The sequence below is a fragment of the Equus asinus genome, chromosome 1 (assembly GCF_041296235.1).
Source record: "Equus asinus isolate D_3611 breed Donkey chromosome 1, EquAss-T2T_v2, whole genome shotgun sequence".
Taxonomy (NCBI): domain Eukaryota; kingdom Metazoa; phylum Chordata; class Mammalia; order Perissodactyla; family Equidae; genus Equus; species Equus asinus.
This window is the reverse complement of record NC_091790.1, coordinates 140,657,765-140,671,548: the sequence shown is the minus strand read 5'-3', so window position 1 is coordinate 140,671,548 and position 13,784 is coordinate 140,657,765. Positions and strand designations below refer to the sequence as shown.

Here is a 13,784-nt window from a genome sequence, read left to right as displayed (position 1 = left end):
AGAGCGAGGTTTAATAGTTCTCCACTAGTACTGAAAAACCATACTCTTCCTGTGAAGAATTTTAAATGAGTCATACTTTCCTTACTAAATCACTGTTTTACTTAACATATGGTAAAAAGAGTTAACTGTTTGGTAACTTGAAACTTTATACTCACTTAAATTGTACATCAATATATACCAAGGCTAGCAGAAAATAAGTATAGTTTACTATATACAATACTTAGAATACACAGCATCATGTGCATAAGGCTCATTTGACACTTATCTGACAGGGGTGTGGAAAGTTGTCGAAATATCTCCTGAAAACTCAGATTCCCACCGTCTAAACTTACACCAGAGCTAAACCCTAAATCATGCACAACACTTTTTCCTGGCACCCAGGCAGAGCTCTCTGTTCTCAGCCAAGTTTCAGTAAATGAATATATTTCTGTCCCTTACACGTTGGCCTAATTATTCACTCTGATGCATCAAAGTTCTAACTTTATAACTAACTTTTAAATTTGTAATATAATCAATTCATAGCATAAAATAGTTTCCATTCTGAAAAGCGTTAAAATGATATACCACAGTACCTCTAACGAATTTAGAGAACTGGATTATAAATCTAGTCAACTCTTCCAGAGTGTGTGGTGCTTTTTTGTTTATTCTAAAATATAACAGGGGGAGAGGATAAGAGCTGGGGCAGAGTAAATCCCTCCCCCCTCTCCCAGACTGCGTTCATCTTTTAAGAGCATTCAATTTACCCAAAGTCAGAGCTCTATGGTCAACTTGTCAGCACCTACTAATCACATCACACTTGGGTGGGTGGGTGGGGGGGAGAGAAGAAAAAAAACTTTGCCTCCTCCTCCATGCAGCAACTGCCCCAAACACACCTGGCTTGCTCATTCTGCCAGAGGCAGGGAGATTTTAAAATATGAATCAGCCACAGACAAACCTGATGATCCAAGACAGCCCCGAGGAAGCCCCCAGCACTTGTGGCAGGCGCTCGCGCGGCGCGGCAGCCCTGCGGCTCCCGCAGAAGATGCCCACACCTGAGCGCCGGTCCCGCCCGACCCGCAGCTCGGAGGCAGCGGGGAGGGCCCGGCGGGCAGGACTGCTCGGTGGTCCGGTCGTGACCCCGGGAGCAGCCCGCCTCACCGCCGCCGTCCGACCGCGGCCAGCGCGCGAGGGCAAGGGGGAGGACCCACGACGAAGAGGAGACCACAGGTCAACAAGATAGCGGCCCGGGAGGCAGGCGGCCCCAGCGGCACTCCGCCGAGACTGCGGGAGCAGGAAGTGCCCCGCGCCTCCCTCGGGAGCCGGCATGTCCCAGCCCCGGCGACGACCCCGAGACACCTGTTTGGCCGCGCCCTGGGTTGGGTTCCACCCTCCACGCTCCCGCCCCCCCAACCCCCCCACCACACACACTACGAGAGAAGAGAGAGGGGGAACCGAGACCTTGGACCCGCAGCCCGAGGGCGCCTCCGCCGGCCGTACCTGACATCAGCCGCGGCTCCCTCTCGCCCCTCCTGGGGGCGGAGAGGGGGACGACACGAGACCGGCGACCTTCGCTCCTCTTAGCAGCCGCAGAAGTGGCTCGTAGCCGCTAGCCGGCCGCCCGTTGCCGCCCAGATAATTCCCCGGCAGCAGCCGCGGCGGCGGCGCCGGCGGCGGCCGAGGCGGGCCCAGCGCGCGCTCCCGCCCGCTCGCTCCGCCCCTCCCCGCAGCGCGTCCAGGCCGCGGCCCGCCGACGGCGCAGCCGCCACCCAGGGGTCTCCTAGCGCTGACGTCGCCGCCGCCGCACCAGCCCCAGGGAAGGGCGGAGCGAGAGGGGGCAGGGTGGGGCGGGGCTACGGAGACGTGCGGACGCGGGGATTGGCCGTCGGGCGCACGCCCCGCCCTTCTGCGAAGGGGTCTGGGAAGTCTGGTCTTCTAGGAGCGATACTCACAGCCCACTTGCGGCTCCTCCTTGCCGGAATCTGCTTTCCGTGTCCTGCCACAGGGTGTTGCGTTAACTTCTGGATCTTGAGAAGGACTAAAAGCAGTGAAGCAGCAGGGGCTGAGGCTGGGGGTGCCTTATAGACCTTTGTCTGAAGGGCAGGCTCTAACCGTGCTTTTGGCCTCTACCCTGCTTTCCGTTCTTTTTTCTCCCTGGTCTCCTCCCTGCCCTCTACTGTCTTTACTCAGTGTCTCTCTGGCCTTAATGAAAGGAAATACGGCAGGATGAGGTCTGTGAACGGGTGCTGGGCAACCAGATGTGTGAACCAGGAAAGACTGAAAACCCGGTTGGTGATACCACAAAGCCTCCTGTATGCACACGTGATCTTTGGTTCTGTCATTACTTCAGTGCTGTCAGGCAATGGCAGGAAGAGCTTCCTCAGGGCTTGGTAAAACTCATTCCCTTTTAGTTGACTAACAAGACTTTGAATCAGAAAGCTATCGCTGGATTAGAGGGAGGAGCCTGCGAGCCGTTGAGGCAACCGCACATCAATCAGGAGGTAGGGGTAAGGTCTTGACTTTATTGGCGTTAACCACTATCCACAAGGCCTAGCTTGAGGGTGGGAAAGCTATCCAGCTTCCTTTAAATGCCCTCCTCAGGCAGTTCTTTAGTGCTTTTCAGCATAGCTGTTAGGAGTGTGGGCTCTTGGCTGTAATCGTGGTCCATCGGCCTCTTAGCTGTGTAACCTTGGCAATTTACTTAACATGCCTGTGAGAAATAAACCATGTATGCAAGTTATTATTGTTGTTATTTTTCCTTTAATTTGTTTAGATTCAGTTCTAGTGTAGTTTGCTGTGATATGCCATTAATAGATCCAAAAGAATCTTCCAAAAGAATTTAAACACATCTAGTGATTCTCATCCAAACCTCTCATTTTTCAGATCAGAAAACTGAGGTCAGAAAGGTAAACTGATAGGCCTATGCTAAAAGAGAAGTGTAAGTATCCTGATGTCCAGGTTAGTACTCTTTCCCTGGCGCATGCCTCCAGACTGCTCTCGCTTACCTCCCTAGCTCCATCCTCTTCTTCCTTCCCCAACCTGTGTATAGTTATTGCCTGGCCTGACCCTCTTCCCTTCCACAGCCACTGTAAAACAAGGAAAGGAGACTCTTCCAGAGGTGACAGTGTTCCAAACAGAAAGCAAAACAAAACGAAAATACTCAGGCTTCCTTACTTTATTTTAATTTTATTGGAATTTATCATGAATAACATTTTTCCACTGAGCAAAGATAAGGAATCCTTCCAAAGATAAGTTCAGCCACAACATGTCTAAGAAAATTACTGGCAAGAAGGAATGTTGGTATGAACAATACCAGATCAAATCGGCCACTCCCGCCCTTTTGGGTATTTTTGAAAATAGCTTTTATTTTCATGAAAATGTTACATACTTATTCAAACAAATACCAATAAAATTTGTCCAAATCCCATAATCCACAGATAACCATTTTTTAAAGTTTGTATTACATTCTTCCAGACATAAAGGAAAAAACCACACAAAGACATATAAATACAATATTTCATAACTGGATCTTATGTGCACAGTTCTTTTCTCACTGAAAAGTATATCATGAATAAGATCATTTTAAAAAGTTGCAATGTCCATTAAGTAGACGTACCATCATTTATCTAACCAGTATTCTATTGATTGACATTTATGTTTTTTCCAAATGTTTAATATTATAAACAAGTCTTTGATCAACTTGTTTATGCACGTACTTTTGCACAATGTGCAATTATCTCCTTGGACAAATTCCTAGAAGGGACGTTAATCTCAGCCAATTCTTCAACATTATCCACTAGAAAAAGGAAAATTGTGGTTACTCCAAAGAATATGCTTTATGTATGGGACTCAAAACAACCAGATTCTCTCATTTGAAACACAGATAAACCTTGGACAATATGGTTGTCTGTCTGGTGTGGTGTTTCAATAATGTGTGTCGAAACTCTGGAAGCAGAATAATGTGTGTCAAGGCTCCTTGGATCAGGGTGGTAGACACTGCTAGTTGTTTCAACCAATATACTTTCTTCCTTACTAATAGAACTCTGATTTTTTTTCAGGGTGACAGTATGTCCAGTTAAAAATATTTACCACTTCCCCAGACTCCTGTAAGCCATCGTTGGCCATGTGACCCTCCAATAAAATGAAAGTGGATGTTGCCAGGAGAGGCTCAAAGCTTCATGAAAGAAATGTCCTTTTAGTTGTTGGACCTGCACCCATCCTTTTTCTTACCTGGAACAGTGACAGGAAGCTGGAGGAGGAGCAGCCATATTTCAACCATAATTACAAAAACCCCACACACTATGAATAGTGTAGGAAGCCAGAGGTGCCTGGGTTCATTCATGATTTCTTTAAAGGGCCAGCTTACCAGCTCTGGACTGCCCATTTCTGGATTTGTTATGCCAGGAAAAATAAATCCCTCCTATTTAAAGTTTTATTGTTTGGGTTTTCTTTTATAAGCACTGAATTGAATTCTTAATTGATATAATAAGATAGGACAAGTCATCATTTAGCATTATGTGTATAATTTTTTAATAGAGTGAGATGAAAATGGGGGCACAAAATGGAAACAAACAAGCAATAACAACAGTAAAAGACCACTCTCTACTTTAGTACACTTAGTTTCCCTTTCAATACCCCAATAGTTTTACAATTAGATTAACAAGTCATTTTGTAATGATTAGATTAAATTCTGTAGATTAAATTGTATTCACTGGAGTAGTAGTTTTAAAATATATCCATAAGTTCTTTGATACTTCTTTCTTCAAAAGGTGGAGCTTAAGTTCCCTCACCTTGAGTTTGGACTATACCTACTGACTTGTTCTCATGAGCAGAATGTAGAAATGACATAGTGTGACTTCTTGGGGGAGATTATAAAATATATGCCAGTTTTCCTCTTGTTCTCTCTCTGGGATTGCCTGCTGGAGAAAGATAGTTGTCATGTTTTAAGGACACTGAGGCAACTTATAGAGAGGCCCATGCTATGAGTAATTAAGGCTTCCAGCCAACAGTCAGTGAGGAACTGAGGACTCCTGAAAACAGCCATGTGAGTGAATTTGGAAGCAGATCCTCCAGCCCTAGTCAAGCCTTCACATGACTGCATGCCTTATCAACATCTTCACGGTACCTCAGGAGAGGTCCTGAGCCAATACCACTGAGCTAAGCCACTCCCAAATTCCTGGCCCACAGAAACTGTGAGATAATAAATGTTTGTTGTTATAAGTCCTTACGTTTTGGGATTATTTGTTATGCAGCAAAGGTAACTAATACAGCTGAGTATAATAGATCCTAGCCCAATGCCTGGCACATATGTAGGTTTTTAATTATTTGTTGTTTGAATAAATAAACAATTGAATAAAGTAGAATACATCCTTTCACTTTATTTTTTCATCCAAGAAGCCATAACTTTATTAATTATAAAACAGTACAAATTTCAAACCAAGCTACAGATACTCTTTTGAAATACCAAAAAAGGTCCTGGTTTTCAGATGGTTACATTGTTAATTCCAGAATAGCATTTACAATATCGTTACTGTTGTTCTTCAGGGCTCAGACTGCCTTTGCTCTTGACAAATTTGCTTGTGACATGACCAATTCTATATCCTTAACTTCCACATCTGTTTCATCAGCTTCTTCCTTTTCACTCTCCTCTTGTGCAGCTGGAGTCTGTGTTTTCTTGAACGTTTGAGACACTTCACCTTGAACTTTGAATTTCTCGGCAGCTGCCAGCTGCGCTTGCTGAGATAAAACCTCGATCTTGGCTTCTCCCAAAACTGTGTAGGTACCTGAAGCTGGACTCTTGTAGACATCTGGTTTTGTGATGACTAAGAAGATTTGCTTCGGTTTCTAGATAGTGACTCTAATAACCCCTGTAACCTGTCGAAGACCCAGTTTGGACATAGCCTTCTGTGCCTTCTTTTCACTCCGGCTTTATTTTGCCTTACTGACTGGTTGTTCATGGTTTCCAGCTGCTGCTGCTAGGTCGGCTGCTTGTGTGGAATCCTGCTCCTCAAGCTCGGATACTGATTCATCACTGTCAGATTCTGTTCCGGACCCTGTCTCAGCCTGGGTCTGTGGCAACTCTTGCTCTATAGCAGGAACGGTTTCTGTGGCTTCCATTTTGTGCAAAGAATGCAGAACCTGTCTTTTTCGCTTTAAAGGATAACAGCCAATGATGGTATTATCTTTGATCTCTGACACCTGTGTTATATAAGGGTTTTCTGACATGATCATGGAGAGATCAGTTGTGAATCTTGCTGAGATCCTAACATCAACAATCCTGGAAGAAACATGTAGTGAATAGAGCAATGGGACCTTTGAGACTTGAATAATGCTCCCAGTTTTATCACTGATTAGCTGAGTGGCCCATGGCAAGTCACCTAAACCCTTTAAATCTCAATTTCCCTATCCATAGATTAGGGAAAATAATCTCAACCTGCCTCAAAAGGTGGTCAATGAAATTATGTGTGACAATGTAATTGTAAAGCATTAACATTCTTTTAATTACATTAGGTTCATGAAGTCTATCCTATTTTATTTTTAAGCAATTATGCATTAAATATTTTAGGTGAGTACACCGCGAAGACTTTTCTTTCCAGAGATGATAACTTATTACTGACTGTACTGTGTACCTTTGTAAAATATTAGCATCATTCATTGTAAGCAGTTAAGATTTAAGAATATGGCAGAATGATAGGTTATTATATGTCAGATCTCATTTTATTAGCCTGCTGAAAATTTATTGCACTTTGAAAAGAATACATAATTATGACTGGCTCCTTTTTCTTTTCATGGATTAATTTACGATTGTGGTTGGGTGTGTGCCCCTCTTTATGGTAACAGTGATAGTTAAATGTACTTAGTAATAAACATTCATTTAACCAATAATTTGGTCTGAGAGTAAGAGTTTATCTTAGAGCACAATTACACCCAACAGCAAGGAAATAATTGGTAGAATGCATGTCTTTCCTTTTCAGAAGGAGGAGTTGGGCACACAGGGGAAGGCTTTGTACAGTGGAGCATCAGAGGTAGAGATTATGCAATTATCGACTGTGCACAGTTTGGTAGTATGGCTAACTCCAGAGGTGAGTGTATGAGGATGAGTAAGATAGAACCTCAGTGTAAGATTCCAGTCTTAATTATGTGGTGGATGAATTATCCAAACTCCCTGGTATTGTTGTATTGTTGTGCTTTCTTGCTTTCTGCTATTCAGCTGCAACTCCAAATCAGTTGAATCTACTGGCTTAACTAGACTTCAGATTATTTGTGGTTGTAGATGACTCCTACTACCTACCAACTTTATTAACTTGAGTAGGAAGAAGACAACCCTAGAAAACAAGGGACAGAGCTTCCTTTTCCAGCGATAGTGTGCTTTTCAACAGAGCTTCTCATCTCATATTGAAAATACCTGCCGGGATAAAGAATTTTGCCCTGTGGAAACTAAGAGAGCATCTTCCAAATAGTTTTTATTCCTTGCAGCTACATCTTCACAAAATCTACCAAGATTTTGAGACAGTTGGAAAGGCTAGTGTTATTTTCTAAATTGACTGACACATGAAGGGGTTAAAGGTGGAGAATGGAGCAGAAGAGGAGATAAAGAAAAAAACAAAGTTTAGGAAATGCTTTTAACCTCAAGGGAAGAGGACTCAGCATGACTCACAACATATCAGTTTGAAAGCAGAGACTGCCACGTGTGCACTGAGGAACTTGTGTCATCTAGAGAAATATTCTCAACGTATAAGCTTGGGCTCCCTGGAATTACTCTGTGTTCCTCTAGTTCCCTGGAAGAAGAATCAGAATATTCCTTAATTGTTCTCCCTGGTGGTTCAACACAAGTAGAAAACATTTGTTGTGAATGAAATAGGTGAAGCTGGCTTTAGTTTAAAGTCCCTAAGCAGCAAATTATTTATAAATGTGTATGCTACCTCTGTTACTTAAAGAGCTAACTGACTTACAAATTTTAGCTGCCTAATGCGGCACATTTTTTCGTCTTCTTTAAGTTATATTTAAATGTATTTAAATCTAAAAATGGATTGTGGTAGATATTTTGTCGGGTTTCTGTCCATCATCCATTGAGAAGCACCCTCTTCCTCATTCATTGAGAAGCATCCCTTTTCCTCTGGTTCCCATCTATAGGTTGAGTTCCCATAGCCATCTTTATATGAGAGACCTTTCTCCCTTCTTGGTCATAGATGATTGGACAGAGTTTGATCCTTGAAGCCATCTGAATCAATCAAATTTTCTCTTCCAGAAATTTGGAATTTGGAGAGAAGTCTTAGCTGCTTTGTGTTGAACATTGAAGCTGTAAGCCAAACATGAGCTTGTAGCCCAAACATGTAAACCCAAGATAAGGGGTACCTGCTCTGCAGGGAGAGAGAGAAATCAAGCAGACTATCTGAGAAGAGTAACGGCCCAGAGCTATGATGCTCCCTGAAAGAGAGAGAAAGAAAGGGGAGAGAGTCACTTTTTTGCTTCTCACGGATTTCCCATGGCCTCTGTCCCGCAAATGGCCTGACTGCTCTTAAGTTCCATGAATCCCTGCACTGTATTCTTATACTAAATTACACTTTTCTTTTAAGTTAGTTTGAATGGATAACTTTTCCATTCTTTACAAATGTGTTTCATCATTTCATTTAAGAGAGATCTAAATAGTTCTTTTCATTTATAAGAAGTAAAAAGCATTTTGAAAGCTTTGGTCTGAGGAACAGCCTAAGGCTTATGAAAAGCATACAAAACTTAGTCTTTTGAGTAAAGAGAGCAAAATGGCAGAGTAGGAAGCTCCAAGCCCTCATTTTCCCTCAGAAACATTAAAAAACAAGCAGAAACTGTCAGAACCAGGTTTTTTTTTTTTTTGGTGAGGAAGATTTGCCCTGAGCTAACATCCCTTGCCAATGTTCCTCTCCTTTTGCTTGAGGAGGATTAGCTCTGAGCTAACATCTGTGCCAGTCCTCCTATATTTTGTATGTGGGATGCCTCCACAGCATGGCTGATGAGTGGAGTAGGTCTGAGCTCAGGATCTGAACTGGTAAACCTGGGCTGCCAAAGAGGAACAGGCAGGAACTTTAACCACTTGGCCACAGGGTCCGCCCCTGTCAGAACCAGTTTTGTGAGAACTCTGGAACAGTTAAAAGTTTGCACCAACAAGTGAGCACTGACTCAGGAAAAAGGCACTTCCAGACAGTAGGAAGATTTTGTGGTGATTTTACTTGTCTTTCCCCTACCCCCTTTCCTGCATGGGGACAGTCTTATAATGTCAGTAGCCTTAAAGTGGCTTAAAGCAGAAGTCTTAAAGCAGTCTTAAAGCAGAAGTAGTCATAAAGCTGCTGTAGTCATAAAGAGGCAGCAGTCTTAAAGAGGTAGCAATCTTAAAGTGGCAGCAGCCTGTGTTCCCAGTGTGAGACTGTTCCCGGTTCTGGAGAGAGCAAAACTGACCTTGTTCACAGATTATTGTGATGTCTATTCTGTTCTGTCTAGGGGTGCTATGGACTGAATTGTGTTCTCCAGAATTCATATGTTGAAGCCCTAACCCCCAATGTGACTGCAGAGTCTATGAAGAGGTGATAAAAGTTAAATGAAGTCATAAGGGTAAGACCCTCATCTGATAGGGCTAGTGCCCTTATAAGAAGAAGAGACTTCAGAGCTGTCTCTCTCCATCATGTGAGGACACAGTGAAAAGGCAGCTGTCTGCAAAGCAGGAAAAGAATCTTCACCAGAAACCGAACTGGGTGGAACCTTGATTTTGGACTTTCTATCCTCCAGAACTGTGAGAAATACATTTCTGTTGTCTAAGCGATCCAGGCTGTGGTATTTTGTTATGTTATTCCAAGCAGACTAATACAGGGGGTGACCTGGAGGACTGACGCAAGGTGTTCTCTGTTTTGCCTATCTCAGAACTCAGATGAAAAAGCTTGAAAACACGGCAAACTAAATTAACCCTCAGACACCTGGGGCAGAGGTTATGGTTGAAACATACAATAGACTGCCTAAGGCAAAAGCTGGGAAGAATTTCTTTGGGAAATTAGAACATTCACAGGCAACCGTGTATACAGAGGAGTTTAGAAAGTCATGTACATACCCAGGGAAAGACACATGCTCACAAAACACCTGAGAAGACCCTAGGCTTTCACCTTGGGCTGAGCCCTTGGCACAGTGCAAGCCTGGTAGGTTGAAGGAGGGCCTTGGCTCAGGGCCAGTTTGCAAAGACTGGGAGGTTCCTAGCATTCAAGGAAATTTCTATCCAAACGTTGGCTGGACACAAGCTAAGAAATAGACTTCAATGACCACACAGACAGGGAATACAGTCTTTGCAATAATAGTTTGGGGAAGACATTAAATAAACTGCTGCAGCCTTCAACAACCGAAGAATAGCAAACCCTGTAAAAAGAGAAGAATCTGACTTCTGGTTACCACGTTCTAATAGTCAAATGTCCAGTTTTTTATCAAAAGAAAATTACAAGGCATACAAAGAAACAAGAAAGTATGACTCATTGAAAGGAACAAAATAAATTGGTAGAAACCATCTCTGAGGAAGTCCAGACATTGGAATTACTAGACAAAGATTTTAGAACAACTGTCTTAAATATGCTCAAAGAACTACTGGAAAACATGGTCAAAGAATTAAAGAAAAAGAATGTATGAACAAAATGAGAATATCAATAAAGAGAAAAAAATAGAAAAGAACTAAATAGAAATTCTGGAGCATAAGAGTACAATAACCACAACTTTGGCAAACTGTGGGCTCTAGGACAAAATGGCTGTGATGCAGAAGACTTGGACCTGCCCCCTCATTGGAGGATGATCTCCCTTAACTCAAATCATAAAATTTGTCACAGTTTAGTGGAAGGATCTTGGGCTTTGGAGTAAGATTGGTATGTTTGGATTATAGCTATAAATAAGAATAGCAATGACTAACATTAATGAAAGTGCAGAAAGCTCTAAGAAGGAAGAACTCAGACTCTAGGACTTCTTATACGACTTCTGCTGCTTACAACTATTATATGAGACTCTATGCTACACACTTAACTCACTGATTTCTTTTAATCCTCGCACCAACCATCTGAGGAGGTGTTATCAACCCTATTAACTGACAAAGAAACTAGTCTCAGAGATTAAGCACTTGTAAGTAGTATAACAGGAATTCCAACCCAGTTTTTTTAAAAAACTGCTTTATTGAGATGTAATAGATGTGAAATAACTATACATACATAAATTATATAATATGATGTTTTGACATATGTATATGCCCATGAAACCATCACCACAATCAAGATAGTGAACATATCTTTCACCCCCAAAAGTTTTCTCTTGCCACTACCCACCCTACTCCACGTCCAAGCAACCACTGGTCTGCTTTCTGTCACTATGGATTAGTTTGCATGTTCTAGAGTTATATAAATGGAATCATACAATGTGTGCTGCTTTTTTTTCATTCAACATAATTACTTTGAAATTAAACCATGTTGTTGTGTTTATCAATAGTTGTTTTTATCAATAGTTCATTCCTTTTTATGGCTGAGTATTATTCCATTATAAGAGTGATACCATGACTTTTGTAGCCAGTCACTGCTGATGGACATTTAACCCGATTGTTTCTGACCCTAACCCATGCTACACTCTCTCCCTAGCTCCATCACTTACTGTGTGGTCTTAGGAAACTTAATTATTCTGAGTCTCAGTTTTTCTTATTCTAAAATGGCAATAATTTTTTTTCCACAGGATTATTGTTAGTAAATAACATGTGAAAGCACCTAGTACTGTGCCTGGCACACAGTAGGTGCTTATAAATATTCATTTATTTTTCTCCAGGAGAGAAGTGTCTCCAAGAAGGAAACGAGAATAAATACAGCAGTACATGCCTTCCTGGACTCTTTCTTCCTGCATTTTTAACCTCTTCTTAAACCTTTCTCACTTTAATTTCCCCTGCTTGAATCTCCTCTGTACCCTGGGGATATGGTGTTCCCCTTTTCTCTCTAATCCAAGTATGGTCACAAACTCTTTTTCTTATTTTCATAGCATGGCTGAAATAGAGCGATGTTTTCACAAAAATTAAAGGACAAGTTAAGAAGCTCTATAAAGGTTTTATAATTACATAAAACCAAGTAGCATAAAAATAGTCAAGGCTCCTGGATGCATGCTTCTATCCCAAATAATACCAGCAAAGTAAGTCAAAGAGCTTTGTTTTTTTCTTTTCGATTATTATTTTGACATGATTTCAGACTTTACAGGAAACTTGCAAGAATAGTCCAAGGAATCTCTGTACAACTTTCTCCTTGATTGTTGTTTTAAAATTTTAACAACTCACATGAACTATTCTCTTATTCTCCTGCCTCCAAAATTTAGGCTAATAGTGGCTTTGACAGAAAATATTCAATTATCTTAATGTGATAATAAATATAACAACAATAACAATTCCAAAATTTGCTTACTGAATACCTGATAAGTGCCAGACAACCTGCTCAACGCTTAACTTGAACTATCACCTACTCTTAACAACCCTGTGAGAGATGTACCATTATTACATCCATTTAATAGATGAGGATATTGAGCTTTATAATCTTGCCCCAGGTCACACAGATAGAAATCTTGTTGTGCTAAATGCAAATGAAACCAACCAGATTCCTGAACCCATGTTTTTAATGCTAATCTTTTAAATCGACTGTCAGCAAACTATGGCATTTTGACTAAATCGGGCTCATAAAAGAGTTTATTTAGTCCTGGACCTGCTTGTACAAGGATCACCACTCTCTTATACTGATGGGTGGGCACAACCTGGTCTGAGCTCCTTCCTAACGTGGCTTCTGTCTTTCAGTTACCTTGCCGTCTTCTCTCACTGGTTATTGTGATTTCTTGTCCTGCTTACAGAAAAACACCAGCCTGACTCTTTAAGTTCTAACTTCCCAGACACTGTTTGGTCCTTCTACTGAGGGTCTCAGATCTAAAAGAAACACCTAAGTGCCCCAAAAAGTTGACAGGCAAGGTTAATCATCACCAGTTTGGGGCATCATTTTATGATGATTCGCCCCATACATCTTAATTCAAATGATAGTGTACATGTATGTGATCAAAGGCGGCAAACTGAGGTGGACACTGTGATGCATTGTTCTGATCCTTCTTCAGGACTGAAAGATATATTCCCCCAGCTATTGAGAGTGCTGCCAGCAGACAACCCTCGGCTGCCAGCTCTCTCAGGGAGCTGCCTCAGGTGAAGGTGACTCAGCTCAAGGTCATGCCTCCTTTAGGGGTACCCACATCCAATAAGTGATCAATACAAGGGTATGAAAACCCAGCCTCCCAACACCAATCTGTGATACGCTCTAGGGCCATTCCAGCATCAGAGTTCCCCATGTGGTTGACTAAGGCCCTTGTTAAGACTGCGTCATAGCTCAACTTCCCTCTGTCTATCCTGCTTTCTTCTCTTCCCTTTTACAGGCATTGATCTCAAAAGCACTCCCTAATAAACTTTATGCATGCTGATCTCTGTTTCAGAGTCTGTTTTCTGGGGAACCCAGCCTATGACAAATCCTAAAGCAAGAGAAGAGCTATTTCTTAAGCCCTTTGAAATCCAAGTTCCTTTTAAAGTGTGTACAGTCAATAGGTGACATAATTTTGAGTGACTTCTGCCTACTTAGAGTTAGCTCTTCATTCATTAACATCAATGCTCCACATGAGAAATGAAGAGAAATAGACCCAGTGCAACCTATCAGACTTGTTCTCTGCCCACAAATGAGCCCATAATCATTTCACCATGCTGTTCCATGGTAATTTGGACAATTACTGAAGCTTTTGGATTTTTTACATTTAATCAGAGGTAA

The 13,784-nt window shown here is 42.0% G+C and overlaps 1 protein-coding gene and 1 pseudogene across 3 annotated transcripts in view; both read right to left on the bottom strand.

Annotated features, from left to right (window-relative positions):
* C1GALT1 (core 1 synthase, glycoprotein-N-acetylgalactosamine 3-beta-galactosyltransferase 1) overlaps nt 1-1,760 on the bottom strand; it is a 33,414-nt gene extending 31,654 nt beyond the window's left edge. Inside the window, exon 1 of one of the 3 annotated variants that reach the window (XM_070508928.1) lies at nt 1,477-1,760. Coding sequence is in view for 1 of the 3 variants with exons in the window: in XM_044766800.2 (XP_044622735.1) it covers nt 1,477-1,483 (7 nt within the window). In the remaining 2 variants the exon portion in view is untranslated. Of the gene's footprint in view, nt 1-934; nt 1,330-1,476 lie in introns of those variants that run through there. The other 2 variants (XM_044766800.2, XM_044766804.2) reach the window with 2 other exon arrangements.
* Nucleotides 1,761-4,379: 2,619 nt separating this feature from the next.
* LOC106839586 (nascent polypeptide-associated complex subunit alpha pseudogene) lies at nt 4,380-6,814 on the bottom strand (annotated as a pseudogene).
* Nucleotides 6,815-13,784: the final 6,970 nt, after the last annotated feature.